We start from the raw sequence: 24,298 nt of genomic DNA on the forward strand, positions 1-24,298 counted from the left end.
TATTTTTTTTTCGGCTACCAGTTATCTAACTGTTACTCAATGGGATTGTATGTTATTGTAGAATGCATTCATTCCTTGTAAAGTGCACGTGATAAATAGCGACAGTTGAAAAATTATAAAGTCATTAAGAATATGGACTTGCTTTCAAATTTATGTCATTAATCAGACAAATAATGATATACTTGTTGTACTGACAATATATATGAAAAATATTCCCCTTCATTATTTCTGCCTAAGTATGATTGATAGACTTGGACGATAGCTTTTGATCTTAATGTGTTGATAAGTTTAGAAATTTTCTGATGTGAAATTTTTATTTGCGTTTGTGCGTAGATTATTTATTTATTTATTTTTTTAATTCTTCATCCTCCAGAATTTCATCATATTTTTTTTAGCGAAGGTCTTTCAGATTTTACACGCAATTTTCGTTAAATTGTCAAGGGTATAACTGATATAATATATAGATATAAATGTATTTTAGCAAGTACCAACAATAAGTATACGTATATGTTTTCTCATTGTACCTATTATTTTGTACATCCTCCAGGTTTGCGTGTTAACGTTACTTCACCGGTTTTTTTTATATATACTATGTGAGGTCAAAGCGAGATAATGCAGTTAAACCAGTCACCGGACGGCGTAATTTGGGTATATAAGACAAGGAGCGTGATTTGCCACTCGCTTTTTAAATCTGTTTGAAAGCAACTTATAACTGAAGTACAATATGAACAGATTGTGCGTTTTAACTTTCGCCGTTGTGCTTGTCGCCTTAGCAATTGTAAGTACCTTTCCTTAATTACTGTATTATTATCTATAGTTTGATTACGTAACTCTTAAGTAAAGAGAGTAACAAGTTCCGTTTTGCCAATTAAAATTGATAACTGCTATAAGACATAGTGCAAGATAACGTATTAGAAGTAAATGCAGAGGAAACTAAATACACGGAAATTCGTCGGGATCGTAATATGGTAAATTATGGATTTGATCAAGTGGATACTTTCAAATATCTAGGATCAATATTAACAGACCATGACGATTTTCATGAGGAAATTAAACATCGATTAAAAGCAGGGAATTCGTGTTATTATTCAGTTCAAAATATTTTGTCGTCGCGAATTCTATCGAGGAATTTAAAGCTTAAAATATATAAAAATGATAATCATGCCTGTTGTTCTGTATGATTGTGAAACATGGTCGCTTACTCTGAGGGAAGAAAGTAGACTAGAAATATTTTGAGAACAAGATCCTGAGACGAATATTTGAACCCATAAGGGGAACGGGAATGGCGGAAACTTCATAACGAGGAACTAGAAAATTTATACGGTTTACCCATCATGGATAAGGTCATCAAATCTAGGATTCTCAGGTGGTCAGGTCATGTAGCGAGGTTGAAAGAAGGTAGAACGCTTTCAAAGTGTTAACTGAAAGACCTATCGGAAAGCGACCATTAGAAAGACCCAGGGGCAAATGGGAGGACAATATTAAGATGGATCTCGCAGAAATAGGAATACGGAATACAAAGTAGAAATTGGGTCCAGTTGGCTAAGGATTGAAGTCGGTGGAGAGTTTTTGTGAATGCGGCATTGATCCTCCGGGTTTCATAGATGAGATTTCAGCCTGGGATAGTTATTATCATTTCACTTTGGCGATGCAATTTAGGGGGGGAGGGAAGATATTTAAAAATGATCAATATAGTGTAGAATCCGTAGCTTTCGGGGTTGCTGAGATGAACAGTGACACTTCCCATCGAGTTTAAATGCAAATTTAGCCTCTCAACTGGGCAAATTTAGCCTCTCAAGTTGTATAAAGGAGTTGTGCATTTGAAGATTTTATTAACCTAGCAAAGCGGATAATTAACGCTAGTATATCATAAGTCAATGTCTACTAATAATATGACACAAATCATTTTCCTAGGAAAAATTTAAAAGCTGGAAGTTTAGTGTTAGGGGTCAGCTTTTCCCGGACGATTTTCCCAAAAACTATTTAGACGATTTTGATCATATTTCATAAATACTATACTGTAGGTTTTTATTAATATCCTAAGAAAATAGCATAACTCATTTGTCCTGAAAATATCCACAAAGGGTAGTTTATTCTATTCACCAATGATTTGTCCAAAAAAAAAAAAAAGTGACTCAGAAGATTTTGTTCATATATGTTTAATTAATAGCCCTAGAATACTGGTTACATCATTTCTCATGAATATATCCACAAAGGATAGTTTACTGTTGGAGGTGAATTCTGATGATTTAGTCAAAAACGACTCAAGGGATTTTGTTTATTTTTCATTAATAACTTTTTCTTTGCTATTTCGGCAAGTACGACTCATGTGATTTTGTTGCTATTTCGTAAGCAAATGTTTCATACATAGCCTACTAAATAATATATGATAGTGATTTATCACAAAAAATTCAACAAACGGTAGTTGACTTTTGGGGCTGAGTTTTCTTCAAACGAAGATTTCCCAAAAGCTAATTTTGTACTTCATGAATAAATGTTTCAGTAATAATTTCAAAATAACGTGATTTCTTTTAAGAAATTAGAGCGAGAAACTTTAGTGCAGTGGTTCGTAGCTTTTGCTTTTAAATGATCTTCCATTTCTCAACTGCCATTCTCACTGCCATTTCTTAAACTAATATTGTGCAGCAGTTACTAATGAAGCATTTTGTTGTGAAATATGAACTACATTCTAGGGCGTTTTCAGAAAAGTTCACGGAAAGAAAATTCATCCCTAAAAGTAAACTACCCCTTCTAGATTTTTCCATTTGAAATAACTTATATATATAGTATATAAAGCTACATGAACTGACATAAATTATAAAGGTACTTCCAGTTGGCGTGGAAACTTGAAATTTGGCATGATTGTAGCTTTCCGGAATTAACTGATAGGAAAATTGCCAAAAATAAATATTTTAAATTTTTATGGGGTTTTAGGGGAAATGAAAAAATCCCCATTTTATTTAAATGGGCCTTTCTTTGGACCTATAATCTCATATGTATGTACTTGGAATTGAAATACAAACGTGAAATTAGTTGTGCCTGTACGTTTTTATTACCGTTACCTAAGTTCTAAATAAATTAGTAAAAATACAAATTTCGAGCTTTAAGTGGTTTTATGGGGAACTAAAATAATCTTTCCCATGTTATTTATATGGGACGTCATCTATACCCCAAAATTTTTAGGCACTTCCGGCAGGATTAGAATGATGAAATTTGGCATGATTGTAGTCTTCCAGGACTAACCTACAGGAAAATTGCCAAAAGTGCATATACTTGGGATAGAAAGTCTTATCTTTTAGATAGTTGAAATAGGAAAAGAAACGATAGAATTGTGGGTTCAAGAGGTACGAGCCCTAGGCCGAGCAAAGACAGTGTGTGGGGGCCAAGCCCCCGGATGGGCAGGTTCAGGAAATATGAAAAGCAAGTTCATGACATTCACTGTTGATGCAAAGGGCGATAGATAAGAAATGCGAGGCCGTACGCCGAGCAAACAGGCGGAGCCAAAGGCTAGTTTTTTTTATAAAATTAAAAAAATACATATGAGGTATTTTACAAAAGTGACAAAAAAAATTCCAAGAGTAAACTAACCCTTGTTAATATTCTCATGGAAGGGATTTATGTAATGTTATGAGAATAATAACGTAATATTTACTTATGAAATATGACTAGAAATGCTTGTATTATCCTTAAGAAGGGAAAAGAATAGGGATGCACATGAGACGAAAGTGAGACGCGAGACGAGACGCGAGACGAGACTCGGTTAAGTCTCACACGAGAAGTCTCGCGAGAATTCTCGCAGTCTCGCAACATTTAATTGTATATTTAGTGATTTTAAATTTATTGAGTTTTCTAAGTTGAGCGTTAATGCCTTCAGGAACAAAAAAGTGATTGGAGCAATAGACATTTTATGAGATTTATTATTAATCAAGGTTAATTTTCAGAATTAAAGCCTTCTTTAGTTTCTAAAAAAGAAAATCTTTGTAAATTGGAAATTTATTACAGCATCGATTTAGGACTTTATTTTGCGACACAAACACATACACGCGGGCGCGCACGAATACATGAACTTCTGTTTTTGGTCTGAAAAGCGAATAAGACTCCCTATTGCTGCGAAATGTGATATTTCTGTTGTTTCTGTCTTTTTCACATTACTACTAGCGATTAATGTTGGGGAATGGCGGGGAAATCCCCTCTCGTCAAAGTTTATCCCCGGCCCGGGTCGCAGAAATAACATATTTTTACATGGAATAAGTATTTTCTTTCTATATATTTATCAAAAACATCCCCTTCTAGTATGGAAGTTTAATTCAAACACTGGTTTCGTAGGATGGCCCTATAGGTTTCATGAGAGATGGTAGGAATGGTTCTATATCTGTCAGTAATTTTATTTTCTAGATCTGGCAACACTATAAAAGTTGAAGGCGAAAGTTGATAAAATGCGATAATGCAACATTGCTACAAGCGCGAACGAACCGAAAGAATAGGGTCGTGTCGTGTTGTGGGGAGTTCTTTTGTTGTCTACAAGCGCTTTTGGCGGTATAAAACATCTTTATAATGGAAAATCACCCTTCAAGGAAACGACCAAAACGTGTAAATGTTGATAGTGGCAACGATATTTTATAAGAGCCAAATATTGCTGGACACCTCTAAGCTGGAAAACATTGTTGGATCCAGCAACAATTTATGCTGGTTTTGCTGTAAATTATGCTATTAATTTGACGAAAATTAATGGTCCAGCAATCAAATTCCAGCACAACTTTTCTTTTAATTTGGAGCGGAGGTGACACAAGTTTGGATACCATGTTGAACTCTAGGTTCCGTCCCCTTAGGATGTTATGAACATTCATCCCATGGAAAGCAATGGCAAACAACCATGGATTCACCTTGCCAAGAGACTTTTAGGTCAAATACCTGACTTCGGACAGAATATCACATCACCATTCATTAACAGCCATAGAATAACACATTGCAAAATTTTGATCCAGAATATACGCGAGACTGCGAGACCATGCGAGAAAGTTTCGGGCGAGACGCGAGATGAGACTCAAAGTTTTATGCGAGACGCGAGACGAGACTTCACATTTGCGAGACGAGACGAGACGCGAGACAAGACCAACATTTGAGGCTGCGAGACGAGACGAGACTTTTCCATTTCTCATATCGTCTCGTCTCGCGTGCATCCTTAGAAAAGAAACTTATTCCCAAGAGTAAACTATCCCTTGTGATTTTTCTGATAAGGAATAATATACACGATATTATAGAGTTACTAATGAAATATGTATTCATGAAATACAAACAAAATGCCATGACTCAATACTAAGAAAATCGTCCGAAAAATCTCATCCCAAAAATAAACAACCCTTCGTACATTTTTCAGCACAAATGAGTTATAATATATTGTCAAGTTATTTATGAAATATAAACAAAATTATCTGAGTCGTTTTTTTTTTTTAGAAAATCGTCCGAAAGAAAGCTCAACACCAAGAATAAATACTCCTTGTACATTTTCTGAAGGCTAATGACTTAGTTAATATTCAGAAGTTATTTATGAAATATATACAAAATTACGTGAGTCAATTTTCAGAAAATCGTCCAAAAAGAAACTCGTCTGGAAGAGTAAACTACCCTTTCTCGATTGTTTTCCAGAAACTTTGCTTATACTACTGTATAGAGTTGTAGTTGAAAGCTAGATTTATGAAATGTGAACAAAATTATTCGAGCCGTTTTTGAGAAAATTGCAAATTTTGCTTTTACAGCCTTCAGTGTGAACTACTCTTAATTTAAGGAAATACGAACTTCTTTGGAGGATCACATAAAAGATTTAAGTTTGAAATTTGGTTGAGATGCCTTGAATGTTGTGGCTCCTAAGTGAACTACTCAGTGAAATACTCTTAATTTAAGGAAATACAAACTTCTTTGAAGGATCACATAAAAACTTTAAGTTTGAAATTTGGTTGAGATGCCTTGAACGTTGTGGCCCCTAAGCGAATCTACACTCATGTCCAAAATTATTGTCGCATGCCTATAAATATGTTCTTGTAGGAATATAATTTGATAATGTTAGTAAGTTGATATTGTTGTCCGGTATTTGTTATAATGTTAGTAAGTGTATAATCTTCAAAGACATGTATGTATCAAATTTCATATCAAAAGAGCAGTAAATAAGAATAATAAAACGAAAATAAAACTTTCTTGCCCATTTAGCAACATTTTGTTTTACTCATTCTAATTTTCGTATTTATAATTCTTTTCCTATGAAATTTAGCACAAATATACATTTCGCGATTACACACATAGTATCAGCATTAAAAGTACCCTGTAAAATCATTATAAAATTATTTTCTTACATAAAGACATAATAGATATGCGACAATCATTTTGGACATGAGTGTACATCGGCAAGAGCGTTTGAACAGATGTTGAAAAATTACTTTTATGGTATGTGTAAGCCATGAAATGTATAAATCCATTGAAATCTCGAATACCAGAGCATGAGTTTATCTAATTATATATATCTTTGTGAAAAATATGTGGAATATAAAATAATAATATGGTTTATTTATTGTTTCAGGTTCACGCAAACCCAGTTCCGCTTGAAGGTAATAACAATTATGTTATTAGTTAGAGTTAGATTATTAGAGCTTTCAGCATGATTGATACTAAGTAGTTGAACCTGTGCTCTCTACACAGTCCATCATTTACATATGAGCATGAATCTCCTTGTCATTCCTCATAACATCTGTACTACAAAGAGGATATTTTTTGGATTATTTTTTTTCAATATCTGACACCGTTTGTAAGTTTGAGCAAACTGAGATCGAGCCTACATGGAGTTTCTAATTCATGTATGATCAGTGTTTCCTTTCTTCTTGGCTGCAGTATGTAACAAGAAAATATGTTACTGTACATACACAATTAATTATAATGCCAGTGATATATGGTGTTGATTGGGCAAAACACTTCAAACAATAAAGATTTATCTTAGCCAGGAGAATTAGTTACCTTTCGTTTTCATTATCATTTGGCCATGAAACAAACGCCTGGCAGATATACAACCCCTGTATACATTATGTTGTGTTGGAATGTATAGCTCATAGGATATGAAGCTTTACTTTTTTAAAAAATTTCAACACCCAGTATACCCCTAAAAAAATGTAATAAAGAAATAACGGCCACGTTTTTTAATATACAATTAGAACTGCACAATTTACACAAAATTTGGAATCGAACCGCGAAAACGGCATGTTTCTAGCACTTGTGGTTTACGAGATCTCATTGTGGAAAGGATTGGAGACAAACATATAAACTTTTCTTTGGAGACAAACAAACGGTATAAACTTAGTATTTTAATATATTGACTACTTGAACCTGCGCTCTCTATACAGCGCGTCGTTCACATATGAGCATGAATCTCCTTGTTATTCCTCACATCTGTACATGTCCCTTTGCAGACACAAGTGAAAGACGTCTTGATGAAAATTGGCAAGAGATACCACAAAGGGGAGATTTTTTCGATTACTTTTTCAATATCTCTTACCATTTCCAAGATTTGAGCCTACTTCCGGTTGGAGTTTTAAATTGATGTGCATGCAGTATGTAATAAACACATTATGTAATAAATACATTACACACACAATTAATTATAATGTCAGTGATAGATGGTCTTCATTGGGCAAAACACTCCAAACAATAAAGATTCAACTTAGAGTGAAGAATTGGTTATCCTTCGCTTTTCAGTATCATTTGGCAATGAAACAAACGCCTGAGAGACATGCAAGCCCAGTATACAATTATGTAGTATTGGAATCTATAATGCGTAGAATATGATGTTTTAATTTTTTTTTCTAATCTTAACACTTACACTATACCTGTAAAAATATAATAAAGAAATAATGGCCATGTTTTTTTAATACTCAATTAAAACTGGACAATCTACATAAAATTTGCAATCGATCAGTGAAAACGTCATCTTTCTAGAGCCTGTAGATTCCGAGATCTCATTGTCGAAAGGATTGGCCACAAACATATAAACGTCCACAAACATATAGTTTAAAAGAACTTCAAAGATGGCAGCACAGTTCATTTGCACTGATTTTGGAAAAGGCTTTTTAAAATACAAAGGATTTGAACGATAATTTAAAAAATAAACTTAAAAAAAGGTATATTTAAAATAATTTATTTAAAGTACACATACTTTAAAATATTTGTCTTTGTTAAGCGTGAAATCACAAATAACCGTAAATCAGAGTTTAAAATCCAAAGTTATAGCTTGAAGCTCAGGCGCTTGTGTTGCTATTGTAGCATTTTAATAGATAGTTTGTATATACAATATTATTAATATAACAAAAAAGCGTCCATAAATGAGGTATATTTCAAAAGTAAGATATCATTGAGATGAAAATATGATATGACACTATTAAGTTTCATGTATAGTTTACAAGAAAATCGGATTTTTTTGTGATCCTTAAAATTGACACTGTACGATGATCACGCCACTATTAAGATAAAGCTAGTACTAAAATATACGTATTATTTCTATTATCATTCTACAATTACCCAGTGACAGTTCTAGCCTGGAGCCAAGAGGCCTAGGGCCCCCTAATTTTGAGTGACAAAAAAAAATATTTATATATTTTTGAAGCTCCCACGTTTGACCTTCTAGAACCGCCACTGCCATTATCATTAATAAATATCAAAATGTATATTTATTTTTATAGCATGTTTTTAATAAAATTGAAAGTTTTCTGTGAGTAGCATCGTTAATTTTAAATGGAAAGTACCTTTAATGATAATGTACTCTAATGATAACATACTCCAAATAGAAAGAGAAAATGACTGTATTACAACTGTTTCAAAACTTTTCCAACAACGAGCGTTTCCTTTTTCACCTAACGGTACCCATGTTTTGCACAGCTATTTTAGATGAATATGGCCCACAGCTACCAAGCGACAATTCCACTTCCAAAACTTGTAATTTCCCTCAATTTGCAGGATGTTTTAGTTATAGTCAATTTTAGAGAAAACGAGGATTAGGGAAAAAGTAGGATATTTATTTCGCCTAAGATGATTGATAGAAATCCTAGACATTTTTTATGTCATAACTGCATTAGATATTGATCAAAAGAAAAGGATTAGGCGAAACGATGCAAGATTTTGTCCTGTAACCTAAATACATAAGCATGGATATAAAACCGAAAAAAAATTCATTTTCACTGACTTGAAATTTGACAAACGTTCTCATATTTATATATAATGTATATGCAGGGTGTCTCAAAAGACCACTGACATAGGGTAACTCTGTTATTATCAGATTTAGAACAAAATGTAAGAGGGAAAACCGTCTCCAAATATGATGTTTTCAACCTAAAGTGAAGGATTTTTTATTTTTTAAATCGGACGAGAGGTTTGAGCTGTACGCTCTTTGTGCCCAATGTTAAATGAAAATGCAATGTTGTCATTTACCTGGACCCACAACATAAGCGAATGAAGTTACTGTCTTTTGCGTTGATGACCAGCTCCCATTTCAAACAGTAACTTCTTTCATAAGATGTGGGTCCAGGTAAATGGCAAAGTTGTGTTTTCATTTAATATTGGGCTCATTAAAAGTGTACAGCCGAAAGGGCATTTCCGAATAAAAAAAAAATCCTTCACTTTAGACTGAAAACATCATATTTGTAGATGGTTTTGCCTCTTACATTTTGTTGTAATTCTGATAATTAGAGTTAACCTATGTCAGGGACTTTTGGGACACCCTCTATATCTATCTATCTATCTATCTATCTATCTATATATATCTATCTATCTATCTATCTATCTATCTATCTATCTATATATATATATATATATATATATATATATATATATATATATATATATATATATACGGTGTCTCAAAAGTCCCTAACATAGAGTTTGGTCCTTTGGTAGAGTTTAACGTATACTTGTAGCACCGTTACTATTCGAAAGGGTACTACTGTCGAAAGTGAGATTCAAATCGCTTCTCGGATTTATATCCGACGCAATTGGCCCCCAGCACAATCAAACTCGTGACCAAACTCAGAAAAAGAAAGTGCTTTCAGGCGCAAAAATACTTGAACATGTCTTCCTTTAAGAAATATTGATACGCTTTTGAGAAAATGTTATTAGGCCTTGTGTATTATTACACAACTGGTGTATGTTAGGAAACAGCTTGTTGAAAAATGTTTACAATAAAAGACTCATTCTGACCAATGCATTTATTAACTAATACATAATAGCGTTACAGTTTCGGCAAATTAACTTTGCCTTCATCAGAAACATTATGAAATACAATTTCTGAGGCTACAGATTATATACTTCTTAAATTAAAAGGAAGTCATATCTGTGAACCAATCAGATTCTTTCATTCATATTTAACAAGTTTTAATCAATAACATGTGCAGCATTTAATGATCCAACTTTCACTTGAGAGCTAAGCTTATAATTGGCACATCTGAAGGACAAATCTGATTGGTTCATAGATGTGACCTCCTCTCATTTTATGGTATTTAAGCTGTAGTATTAGAAATTGAATTTTATAATGTGTCTGATGAAGGCAAAGATACTTTGTCGAAACTGTAACGCTACTAGATAGTATATGCTTTGGTCAGAATGTGTCTTTTATTGTATACAAGAAGTTCCAAAGCTAGAATGTGTGGTATTTAGATGAAAAATGTTCTATACAAATAGTTATATCATGGAAACCAAAGCTTCTTTCAAAATAATACCAGACAATGAACTAGAGCATCAAATGAAAGATAATGTTCCTGACAAATCATGAATTTTCTATTTAGTAAATTAATAAAATGTTTTCAATTATAAAAACTTTATTCTTAAAATTTAAAATTTAACTAGATTATATTTCTGCTTCTTTTCAGATGATGCGTCTGCAGCAGTTGATAGGGTAAGAAAAAGTACAAATTAATATATTAAAATATGAACTTTTTATTATTATTTATAATATATATTACCAACGTGAGGAAAGTATATACACAAAGATTAATTCATTTCCAATAATAAAAAAGATGCTTACGTAAGATATTCCACCCCCCCAATATCGATCATTGGAAGAGGTCCACCGATAATCTTCTACGACACTTGGAGAAAGGTTGTGTCTTCAATCACATTATCTTCACCTTCTAGGCTATTATAAAAGTCCATGTAAACTGGTGCTATCCACTCATAGAGCCATCTGATGACTAATGACTGCTGATATCTTCCACGTTTCTGTATATTCAGGGAAGCGAAGTTGTCTCAACTGTAACACTTGCTTCTTCTCATTATACATGGTTCCTCTTTACTGAAAGGAAAGCTGCAGCATTCTTGTAGTTTGAAAGCTGAACTATCTTCGTATGTTTTCTGCTAGTTCACAGTATTGTACAGGGCAGACAACACTAGGAAATCTTCAAGCTGCATTTTCACTACTTGCAGTCTTCCTCGTTTCGAACTATTTCCCAACAATCTCTGCCCAGTGATCAGAACTACAAATGTTTTGTGTACATCATTCTCCTTCTGGTCAAAATTCCTGTTCGATGATAACATGGTGTATCCAACTTGCGGAACCTACCACTTTCAATCGGGTATGTGCAAAAAGCAAAGACTTATTTTGCCTGCTGCAGTTATCACTGATGTGAATGATTTTTTAAATCCAATTTTGTTGACACTATTGAAATATTTGAACAGACAGCTAGAAACTTATCCATTCTCCGATCCGCAGTAGTCTCATTCGAAATGAAACATGTTCTGTTGTTTTTTATGCAGACATGGATGTTTTAGGTAAAAAGTGTTTCGTGTAAAATACAGGACCCACAGAAAGTTTCGGTGTGGAAAATGCCAAATGTAGATCAAATGTTACAACAACAGCATTACTAGGATCTTGCCGACTGATGTTTGTGCTGGTTTCGGTTGCTTCTTGACCTGCCTCTGGTTTCGGTTGCTTCGTGACCTGCTGATGAAGCTCCAATGATTCTTAAGACGAGTTACTTCAGTCTCTTCAACGCTTGCGTAATATTTGCTGCATTACATTCTTTGCAGATGTCACTTTTGGTTCCTTCGTCACCTTTTCTTCCAGTTTCTAGAGATTTGATGTGTCCTTGCCAATACATATTCTGCTGATCATAAAAACCAAGGTTCCAAAATCGGAAGAAAGTGTTTAGTCTCTCTTCTCCAGATAGACTTTTAAAAACAATTTAACGGACCTGACAATATGGGACTACTGCTTTTTATACCACAGTTTTACACTTCTGTATGTTTTGCATTCTAAACCAGAACCTTTCCTCTTCTTCATAGCATGCTGTTTGCTGGAATTTCTCTCCCTTTCTCTACCTTTCGCCACTTTCTCGATCTTTGTCATTCCATACTGTCAAGAGAAAACCATAATCAGGCCTATTAAAGAGTAAATAATTTTATTTCGGTTCATATATACCTACATGGGAGATGTCTTAGTGTCTAAAAGATAGTCTATAGATAGTCTATGATGGTGTATATGGTGTATTTCGGATAAATAGAAACCAAGTTACAAATGATTGAGAATTTGACATTATTAAGAAGTCTTTTATTTCGGAAACCTACTTGGACAAGTATAATGTTTATTCTCGCTGGTAATGTTCAATAAACGTGAAGATCATAATCCTGTTTACAGCAATTTGATATTTCAAATCGTTTCAACTCTGCTTAATATTATGTAAATGTGGGAACTTGTTATAGTTACAACTACCAAAAATTATTGATGTCATGTTATGGAAGCAAAAGTAATCAATGACAATTCCCGGAAGTATGCCATTTTAAAATAGTATGGTTAACTCTAACCATGTTTTCCATTTCTCCGGAATGGTTTAAGATATCAGATAGTTGTAAATGACATTATGATTATCAGGTCCAGCGAAAATCCTTTATGTGATAGGATTTGATACTTATCCAAGAGGTCTTCGAAGTAAAGTATTTGTAAAAAAAAATCAACTCTTTGTAACTTGGTACCTATTGATTGCAGATATGTCATATGATGACTATAATATTCAACACAAAGTACTTTGCACATGCGTTGCACCGTCCCTCTTATTTGCGTTATTACTTTCGTAGATGCTTTCATAGTTTTGACGTTTGTGTTACTGTATCTTCGTTTGTGACATTAATAATTAATGTGATATTGAAAATATTCTTTCAACTGGTACAATTGATTGAAAACAATATAACTTTATGTTAAGTTGGTAACGTCAAGTTGATATTGGGGCAACATTTCAGAATGTGCCAAACGCATATACTTTAATCATCCTCGACCCTAGCCATAGGAGCTAAATACACGGTTCTGATTGGTTGGAGTTATTCGTTTCTCGCCACGTAGCATACATATATAACAAATCAAACGCCCGCTGTTGTCGGTCCTCGTGGCTGAGCATGTTAGAGCAGAGCTAGTAATGAAAACTGCTTCTGGCGTGGGTTCAAACCCGGCCCAACAAAAGCTTTTTATTTCTAAAAATTTTCATAACACTTTTATCATTAAAATAATATTAAAAAATAATACTCATTTATCCTTGTGCCTAATATATAATGCACGAAAACTGATTTACTTACGTTACGAGACATAGCTGAGCGAGTGTCAGCGAGCGAAGAGGGTTAGAAGCCCCTCAGGGCTCGTTTTGTTCCACCTTGACCCCCATGATAATACCAGGTAGGACTAGCTCGGGAGAGTAATGCTCCCGGAAGTAGAAACGAGAAACACAGTTCTGATTGGTTGGCGTTATCCACTTCTTGCCACGTTGCATTTAAATAGCAGACAACAAACGCTTTCTGTTGTCGGCCTCAGTGGCCGAGTGGGCTAGCGCTATATGCTAGTAATAAAATCCTCTTTTCGCGAGTTCAAACCCCGCCCGAGGAAAGATTTTTTAATTTTTTTTTACATTTTTAGAACACTTATTAAATTAAAATAATATGAAAATAATACTTTAAAAAGTGATTGATTTATTTTTATGCAGATAAGTAGTTGTAGTACTTATGCCCTTGTACTCAATGATATAGGTTCGTTTTTTCCCCTTGTACTTCATGATATAAATTTTGTGACCAACTTAAAACAACTGGCTAGGATAGCGCGTAAAACAGCTCTCTAGAGTAGCGCGCGGAAAAACGTACTTCCGGGAGTATTACTCTCCCGAGCGGGTCGTTACCAGGTGACATTATCGCACGCAACTTCGGTGGTGCATGACATTATCGCACTCTGGTGGTGTAACTTCGATGTAAATCTAACTAACCTGCTTCCTTGTGACCAAATTAAAACAGTTGCCTAGGGTCGAACGTTAAAAAAAAAAAATGTGTGTGTCAGACAATTTCCCCCTGTTAATGTACGCATCGTACGAAAGAAAAATATAGGAGGGTTGCTGTAGTTGAACCAGTTAATAATTTGAAAAATGGATTTATTTTAAGTGTAAGAGTTGGACACATTGGCTGCTTTGAGAACAGCCTCTCGTCCGGCAGCGAATGTGGAGGCTGGTGATATCTTTTGTTGTACTATTGCAAGCTATATTTGTATCATTTACAGGCAACTACAAACTTTTAAATTTATATTGCAAGGATCCATATCCCGTCACATATTATAAGCCATATGTTTTCACCATAAACAGTGTTTTTATGATTATAAACAAACAGTGGAAGACGACAGGAAGAAACGAAGAGGACTCGGAAAGTTACGAATAAATCCGACAACTCCTCCACGGGCCGAACGGATGGCTATATAAGCGAGCGACGGGACTAAGTTGTCAGTGCCAGTGCTGATCATTCACTTACAAAACCCTTCTTCCGAGGCCGCCACGGAGTACGGAGATTTCCTTTAATAGTTATTTCCAGGGTTGCTATGAGTACGGAGCATAACCTATGCCAACTGAGGCCACTATGGGCAAAGACAAACAACCTTTGTACCCGAAGGCAACATTTTATGCCTAAGTATATATAATATTACTAACCTTCACTGAGAGAATTTAGAGTGATCAAAGACTTAGAGAAAACTTAAAAACTTGTATAATAGTTTATGTAAGACATTTTTTATAATAAAAAGGCGAAGGGTTAAATTCCCGAATACATTATTTTGATTCTACCTACAGAATATTGCAATATTAACGTCAAATGTATTGTTTTAGCTACAATGTAATACGTACGTATTTCAAGTTTGCAGTTTAAAGTTAAGTTAGAAACATATCTTTCAGTCTCAACCTACTAGTTTCCGAGGTTTGGCCTTTGTACGTTTCTTGAGTTGCACCGGTCCATTCTAGGTAGCAGCTTCATAAACATCATGAAAGATAACTAAAGTATGGATATCATGATATAAGCCATAGTATCTTGCTACGAAAAATACTGAAGAGATATCTTGCTATTATTTTCAGCCCCATGATGAATCAAAAAGAACCGAATGCAAAATGGACTGAAGATTAATTCCAAATGACCATTTTAGCTTACCAAAACTGATATTATTGTCTGAATGAAAGTTGTATTGTGTATCGGGTTCTTTAAGCAACATCAGGTAGCATGCTTTTGAGGAAAAAATAGAAATATAAATGGAATTAGAACGTTAGCAAGATAAAATGTGTCTTAACATGTTTAAGGATAATAGAAACTCCAGCATTTAAGGATAATAGAAACTCCAGCAATAGTAATAAAATTTGTGCTTTTATTTGACGAATACACTAGTGCTGTCAAATTTTTGTGACATTTGCGGTTTTCGGTTTTTGAGTAAACCGGTTTTCTGAAAACCGAAAACCGCAAATGTGGTTCTCAAAACCGAAACCGCAAAAGCTGTTTTTAAAACCGAAACCGCAAATACAGTTTTCAAAACCGAAACCGCAAATGCAGTTTTCAAAACAGACATTTCGGTTTTATGAAATTTCACTTTTCTCAAAAACCGATTTGGGGGCCGCGGTGGCTCAGTGGTAGAGCGTTCACCTCTGGTGCATGGGATCCGGGGTTCAAGCCCTGCTCCCGCCAAGTGAGCTTTGTGGTGGACAAACACCGTGTGCGTGGGTTTTCTCGGGGTTCTCCCGTTTCCTCCCACTTTCTTCATTCCACCATTTCATTCATTTCTCATAATCACCGTCTCCTTTAGCCTCACCGGCATAACCGTGGGACGTAAAACTCAAAAAAAAAATTCAAAATTTCAAAAACCGATTTCAACAGGACTAGAATACACACATATATCAAAAATCTAGGAGCCTAAGATTTTAAAAAAAAACGAAAGACAAAGTTCAATTGTGTATTAAGGACTATAGTTTTATTTTTTCGTTTCAATTTCTCATTGTGAGATCTGTTTGTTTCGCAACATTTATTTTTGTTCTCATTTCTAAACGGAATAGAATTTTTCCTTACTAAATATTTTTAAGAATATTAAGTCCAAATAGTTTATATACATTTAATTTTGAAATTTTGCAACTTATGAAAATAATTTTCTTAAATGAACCAATTAGATTAGATGTGTTTTTCTCTAATATAAAATAAGAACATGAGATATAGAGTAAGATAAATAAGTGTCATAAATGTTAATGCGTTGGGCTGCTTATTTCAATTATTATTTTCTCCGTATGCTCGTATGCTCCAATGTTTCATTTCTTGTGTGTACGAAAAATATGTGGATGTGGTCCAAACTAGGCGGCTCTCCCCTATACACGCGGGTTTATTAATGCACAATACGCTGTAGCTCGCTAATGATAAGTGCTAAAGGAATGCCATTTTTAAAGGTAGGAACACTGGTCCTGTACCACTTAACCTATACCTTATATTTATTTCCTCTGTTGCACGCAAGTCACCATGGATGATCAACGTGACAAGCTACTACACCAACATGTAGTCATCGAATTTCTGTAAAAACCCGGAGATGACTCTGCAACATCGATTCACTTTAAGTTGTTACCATAGATGATCAACGTTATACGTACTACTGTAATACGCAGTAGTAGAATTTCTGTATAAAAATCCGAGATGATTCAGCAACGTCGAATCCATAGTAAGCTGTTGCAATTCTATAGGGACAACACAATGAATTGAAGTAATGATTGTCGATGACTTCAGAGGTTTCGGAGTGTTGATAGCAGCATCCAGAACTAGTCATATCGACTGTCAACAGTGACAACCCATGGAAATGCATCAGTCATTTGAAGAACACATCCAAAAAGACAGATCATGGAACATACAGGCATGGCAAAATCATCTATTTTAACGCTAATCCACCGGCTGGGTTCGATGGGAGATTATGTAAATCAGGAAGAACGTGTGTGATGATGTTTCGTAAACTAAGATGGAAAGTGATACCATAACACCCATAGACTCCAACGTAGTGCCGCCGGATTTCTATTTGTTCCAACAACTGAAATCTCATTTGTGTGGGAAACATTTTAAAAATGACAACGAGTTCAGTGTATGTATGAAAAAGTGATGTAATTACCAACTGTGTATCTGTGTCATGGAAAATTAACATGCCCGTATAGTCAGTGAAGCAAATAGATCACATATTGAGCGAATTTTCCAAAGGACCAATTAAATGGAATGAAATTTCTAGTTTCACGTTCCACAGTCATATCCTTTGAGCTAAAAGAGGTAAATGAATCAATAAATTTTAATTATGAAATAACTGGTGGAATGAGAATGTGGCAGGAGTCGGAAAAACGCCGAGAAAATCCAAGGACACGATGTTGTCCACCCACTACAAATTCACTTGGATTGAGATAGAACAGGGACGCCTTGTACCAGAGATAAGGGTTCTTCCACTGAACTACCATGTCCTCTCGATAGGACCAATGTGTGAATCCTTCTACCTATAAAATTGCATTCCTCTAGTGCTTATCATTACTGGTGTGAGCGACAGTTTATTGTGCGGTCCTTTTTGGCCGACCTTTATATATATAACAAATTATATTAATTCACCCACGAATTATGTTTATGTTTTATTATAATTTCATATTTTGATTTTTTTCACTTGTCCTTTTCACCTTGTCCATACCAATGCGTACACGAAATACTAGCGTGCCTGTACAGGGGGTTTCAAAACAACACCGACAACGTTTGGGAGGTGATTCCTGACACCAAGATAGGACAAAAACTATAGACCAACCTGAGTGCACAAATGCTTGCTTTCAGAGTTATAGGCTGCTGAAAACATGAAAAAGTGAAATTTAAAGGTCCAGATGTCCAATACTATGGGATCTACCGTAGTTGGGTCAAGACTTCACTTAGGAACTAATATGTCTGCTATCTAAAAATACATGTTTCAGAATCCGAAGGTACTCATGCAGCAATTTTATACAGGTAATAGTTGGTGAATATTTCAAATTATATGCCCGCAACCAAACTCCCTCTATAAAAAAATGTTGCGTGAGTACCTCAGGATTCTGAAACATATAATTTTGGATAGTGTACATATTAGGTCCTAAGTAAAGTCTTGACCTGACTATGGTAGGTCCCATAGTTGTGGAGCTATGGACCTTTAAAGTTCATTTGTTCATGTTTTCGGCAGCCCATAACTCCGAAGGGAAGTATTTGTGCACACAGTTTGGCATATACTTTTTGTCTTATCTTGGTGTCAGGAATCACCTCCCAAACGTTGTCGGTGATGTTTTAAAACACCCTGTATATTAGTTTAACTTTTTTTAAAAAAATATTTATTTAAAGGATATTTTATTTGTGGAAAATCTAACTTAATTTTATTTTCTGCTTTGGTTGTCTGTGTGGTTTTGTAGTACTAATGAAGCTTCGTTGATTTAGGTAAAACGTCAGGGGCAGGGGCAACCAGATTTTGAGGGAGAAGCAAAGAAAATGAGCGAAGGTGGTGGTGGTGGTGATCAAGATCCCAGCAAATGGGGAGACCAAGCTCAGAAGGAAATGGAGAAGGCAGGAGGAGGAGGAAGACGACGCAGGGACACAAACAAAGTACGTAATTCTTAACCTTAGAACGTACAACGCTTTTTCGGCAGAACGTAACGTCTTAAAAGTCCTACCATGTTTATCTATAAATTATAGTATTTTGTGTACATCCAGCAGGACAGAAAGCTCTCCTGGTGGTAAGAGCATGAAACCTAGTCTTAGCGCAAAAGAGAATCATGATGGTAAGAGTGTTAGTTCAATAATGGCGAATTGTTTTCTAAAGGTAATCGTGTGTACGTTTATGCTCCTTTTTTGATCTACCAAACACCAATCCTGTGCAGAGTAGAGTGAATGTCGCTGATAACTGGAAAACACTACACCAACTCTTATATTGTTTACTGTATATTTTAAAATGCGTACTGCTGGAAGGTTTCCGTCCTTCCGGAAGAATAAACTCACATTCTTTCCATTGAGGAGGTGCATCCTGCCTGCAGGACGGCGGCTCGTGTGCAGAAGTCCTTCTGAAAGAGCCTTCCGGCAGGACAAAGGCTTGTACGTTCTATCATTAGCACTCATACCCGCTCTGGTCTCTCAAAGCACGGACAAAGGAAAGTACAGAGATTGAAATTATGGGGCAAGAGTAGTGAAAGGTTCTTGACGCAGGAGAACGTAGTTACTATTGGTTATTGAAGTTAAGAGGCCTCATCACGGCGAAATTAAAATACCGCTAATTTTACAGTAATTATGTGATATCTTCAAATAGATAAAAGATAATCGAAATGTGGAACAAGAGGCCCTAGACAATATAATTATACATGAGATAGCGTTTTGTCACGATTCACTTATCTGCTTTCGATTTCGAGCCATTTTGAAAATTGGCATTTATTTTCGAGTTTCTAAACGGTTCAAAACTGTAAGCCACTAGGTAACTTGTGATAACGGTACCTGACGTAAAATAATATTGTCTAGGGCGCTCTTGTTCCATATTTCAATTATCTTTTATCTATTTGAAGATATCACATAATTACTGTAAAATTAGCGGTATTTTAATTTCGGCGGGATGAGGCCTCTTCAGCGTTCCTTTCCAATACAAGGGCTATATGAGATGGAATCCTAATCATAGTAATGCAATCTAACATCAATGCTTTACCACCGAGAATCGAATTCGGAGCCCTGCGCAACAAGGACAAACGGGCTAACTACTAGCTCCAGTGGTAAGGATGATAACATTGTGTATACTTCATACCTATACAAGAATCGTCATACACATAACGGAAGCTTTAGTAACATGCGAGGTGCAGTCAAAAATTTTCCGGAATTTCGTTGTATCTCTTTATTACCATAATATAAAAACACATTTACTTTTTTCGCCTTCAAAGTACCACCGACACATTTACTCCACCGCTTTTGCGATTGCTGGAAACATATGATGAAAGTCATTTTCTGGTGTATCCCAAAGTTTAGTCGTCTCGTTGGTTTTGATCTCTCCTACGGTGGCCAAACAGGTATCTTTGAAACCCATTTTTAGCTTTGGGAAGAGTATAACATCTGATGGTGTTAAAGCGTTTTAAATGTTATCAAAGTCTTTGAAGAAGATTTTCTTCAATTTGCACACGAACTTGACGTTTGCACGTTGCTCAATCTGTGAAATTACACCAACTGATAACCACAAAATCCTTAGTTCAGTTACTACTCGTAAACTGTTTGTTATAACCCGTTCACACTTGTCAAATTCATAATTAGGCACCGTAAGGACATAATTAGGCGGTTAGCGTAAGCGTCCTTGGCGGAAAGACCCCGATTCGGTTCCCAGCAGGAGCTCGTGTTTTGGATTTCACGTTAATTAGTAGGTCTCGCCTCATCTAGTCTTGCTGATGAAAGGGACATTAAACTCAAAATCAACTCAACGAGTTTTTTTTTTATGAACAATTGTACATTTATTAATTCAATATATCTATTACATTATTTTAAATTTTCCTTTGCTTTTTCTACCTCTGAAGAACTTAACTCAATATGCTTTTAATATTCCACTAGTTTTCCCTTTACTTTTTCTTCTAGAGACCTTAACTCAATATACTTCACGCGTTACATTTTCCGTGTCTTTCTGTCACTTTGCTCTTCTGCAAAACTTCCTATAGTCTTCGTGTTTCTCTGTTACTTTTTTTGAGCTCCTTCTTGGATAAGCGGCTAGCGTATGCGCCTCTGGCCTGGGAGATCCGGGTTCGATTCCCGGAAGGAGTTCATGTGGTTCGGATTCCACGTTAATCAGTACATCCACATTTCAAATAGCCTCGTTGCTGAACGGGACGTTAAACTCAAAATCAACTCAACTCCGTTACTTTCTCCCTCTAGAGCTACTAACCCCGATAAGTAACTGGTATTATTCTCTCCTCTGCTTACGACGTCAAACGAAACATCGGCAGTAGTGCCGCTATGCCTCAGCTTTACCTGAATCTGTTTGAATGTTACTCGTATAGCCTTGGCAGTAGAATTTTCTCGGAGAGCGTAATGAGAAGCACGTCTGTGTTATTCTTGTCCCTAATTCGAAGAGTGCGACACAATAACAACCGACGACTGAATTTAGCCTCACATATTGCATTGTTTTCTTTACTTTCTTGTCTTCTTTTTTGTATACTTGCTTTGTTCTATTCTAAGTAGCACTTTCTGTGTTTTATCATTTATTAAAATTGAATGATTGACAAGAAAGTCGGGTGTTAATAAATAACCAAATAATTATTATTAAGAGGTGAATGTTTGTTTATTACAGCAACTCACAGCTAATATACTATAAAACACTATAAAATACACATACACTACACGATACACTATAAAATCACATAGAGACATTACACTACCATAGAAAAATAACTTTCTTCTTCTGTTTCGTGTAATAACTGAACAACAAACTGCGTACAGTGTTGCCATATAGCGGTTTCCAATATCCTCACACCTTAGTACTAGAGGAAACTAATGACTCCACCAACCTCAAAGAATTGATAGTGTTACTTTACAATCCGTAAAAGAGACAATCTTTCAGGATGTTTTACCGTTCTATCAGTTCTACTACTAACAGCCTTAAGGTCCTTTTTACATTCAGGTTCATCGGTTTCATCACAATGCGCCATAAACCGTTCTTTAGGTACTGATAATTCAGTAGTTCTTCTGACTTGATCTCCAAAGGGAAGATGCCCTGAAGTGGTCTCAAAATTATATCGAAGACTGCCTTCAGTTTGACTAGACAAATTTTATCATCTCAACTTGGTGCTAGTTCCACAACGTACTAAACACCATCCGAGATCGAGATCCCCATGCACGCTGCCCAGGCTCCGCCGACTACCCTTTCTCAACGTGAACTGAGCTCTCCTCACCTGATTTCCAGGTTTTATACCCCTGGTCACCAGGTGGAGGCTCTTGCTTGGTCGATGCCAGTCGGAGGATCGAGTGCATCGCCTCGTGAGGCTTCATTCGCTTTATTGTTTTCTGAATTTACAAAAGTGATACAATATGACTGCAAATTATAGGCTACATGAGCTGTGGGTATAAGAAAAGGTACTCTACAAGTTTTCTTTTTAAAGCAGTACCAAACTGCCATGTTGTCAACGTGAACATCAACAGGGTTAGGATAAAAAAAATACAAAATGGCAAAAGCAGCGGCCAAAAATTCTGTAACAAAAATGGGCAAGGAGCGCAATCATGTGCATTAAAAAATTGTTTCCCCGCTCATCCACTACAGCAATGAAATTGGGTGTGGCGTCGGAGTAACATTTTACAAATGAATGGTTTTGGTGCCAGATTGGCGCTAGTTAAGATTGAACATTATGACATACAGCGAACAAATACATGAACAATTTACAATTTAACACTGCATAAGCAATAGGATATGAAAAAGATGTGACTGGTGAACCCCAGACAATATAACCAGCTAGGATTTGCCTAGTTCTTTTTAATTTTAAAAGGAGAGACCATGAGCATGTAGAGATAATTTTCAAGTATCGATCATCGATGGTCAACTGATTTACGGACAAAATCTACTTGAAAACCTAAAAAGGTCAATACCTTGGTTGGTTGTAGGATTGAGCAATCTAAAGCAATCCTGAAGGAATTCTCACAGATATTCCTTTCGGAAACCGTTGGTAAGTTTCCCCGTACGTTCGGAAAGTATTTGAATCTTCGTCACAGACTCTTTGATTCTATAACTTTCATATCGAAAACACCGACTTCATCATTCTCTTAAAGGAACATTAAAGGACTTAGCGGCACAAAATCTGAACTCTCTTCTAAAACGTAGGTCAACAGACGGTATTCATGACTGCTTTACTATCGCGTAAGATTGTGGAGAATTCTTCCCAGGGCAGGGAAACTTTCTCAAGCAATCTTCTTAGCAGGTGTCTCATCAGTCTAATTAAATACTTCCACTAAGTTGATGTGGGTCGAATAAATTTCCATGTGATGATCCTGACTATGAGTAAATGCCATTATTTTCTACATCTTTAGTTTGTCCAATAAGCAATCTTTACCAACAAAATTGGTAATATTATTGCTGTAAATTACTGAAAAATGTCCTCTTCACGCAACGAACCGTAGAAGAGTCCCTACAAAATCACCAGTTGATAATCCAAGTACCAGTTCTACATGTACTGGTCTATACACTGCGCATGGATATACAAATCCGTCGTTTCAATCCATCTCATAGTATTACTGGATCCGTCATAACCAATCCTGTGACTTCCAAAAGCTGCAGTCTCAAAATATTTCTTCTGGAAAGATTCCAGGAAAGGTCTTCACCTTTTTGACACCGTTTCTTAGGAAAACGGCACATATTTTCACTATAAATCGAATGGTTTGTTTTCAAGATCCAAAATTGTTCTCTAACAAGTCTCAGCAGATCCTGTACTCCAACGTGACAGGCCACCGCGTGTTTATCATGAATCAAAGTTCCAAGTAATGAATGCGCATTGGGTAATGCAGCAGGATAACGGAATACTTCTGAGTACGAAAGCTTCACTGTCTTCGTATTTAGCCTGATAATCTGGTCTTTGTTTTCAAATGGACACACTGACTTTAATTGTTAGTTTTCTTCCCCTTGAAACGATTCTCTTTGAACAATTTGTTCGATTGTCTTGCCAACAGCCACTACTTATGCTATTAGTATTTCTCCTCATCTTTTCTCCTTTGGATTACGACAATTGAAGTTGAATCTTTGAACCCAATCTATCATACGAATTATCCGTTCTTATCTCGATAAATGATGTTAATCCAGTCATTGTCTTCTTTCTTGACATTGGTCATTGTTGATACAATAGTTGCTTTTCTTTCCTCAGCGATGAACTCGTTCTTGTAAATGTACTTTCGTTCCGTGCACTCTACTTTTAGTTATCTCAGCTATGCTGGACCCTCCATCATCATCATACAATCAGTTGTTCGAGTAAACATCCTCGTGATGTTAGAT

General features: G+C 35.6%; 1 protein-coding gene across 1 annotated transcript in view; it reads left to right on the plus strand.

Moving 5' to 3' along the window:
* Nucleotides 1-552: 552 nt before the first annotated feature.
* LOC145691598 (uncharacterized) overlaps nucleotides 553-24,298 on the plus strand; it is a 91,929-nt gene continuing 68,183 nt past the window's right edge. The window contains exons 1-4 of the mRNA XM_081767001.1: nucleotides 553-778; nucleotides 6,572-6,599; nucleotides 10,896-10,921; nucleotides 18,751-18,915. Of these exons, the coding sequence (XP_081623127.1) occupies nucleotides 725-778; nucleotides 6,572-6,599; nucleotides 10,896-10,921; nucleotides 18,751-18,915 (273 nt within the window). The 5' untranslated portion in view covers nucleotides 553-724. The remainder of the gene's footprint in view (nucleotides 779-6,571; nucleotides 6,600-10,895; nucleotides 10,922-18,750; nucleotides 18,916-24,298) is intronic.

This window comes from Thermobia domestica, chromosome 8, assembly GCF_964235325.1.
Source record: "Thermobia domestica chromosome 8, izTheDome1.hap1.1, whole genome shotgun sequence".
NCBI lineage: Eukaryota > Metazoa > Arthropoda > Insecta > Zygentoma > Lepismatidae > Thermobia > Thermobia domestica.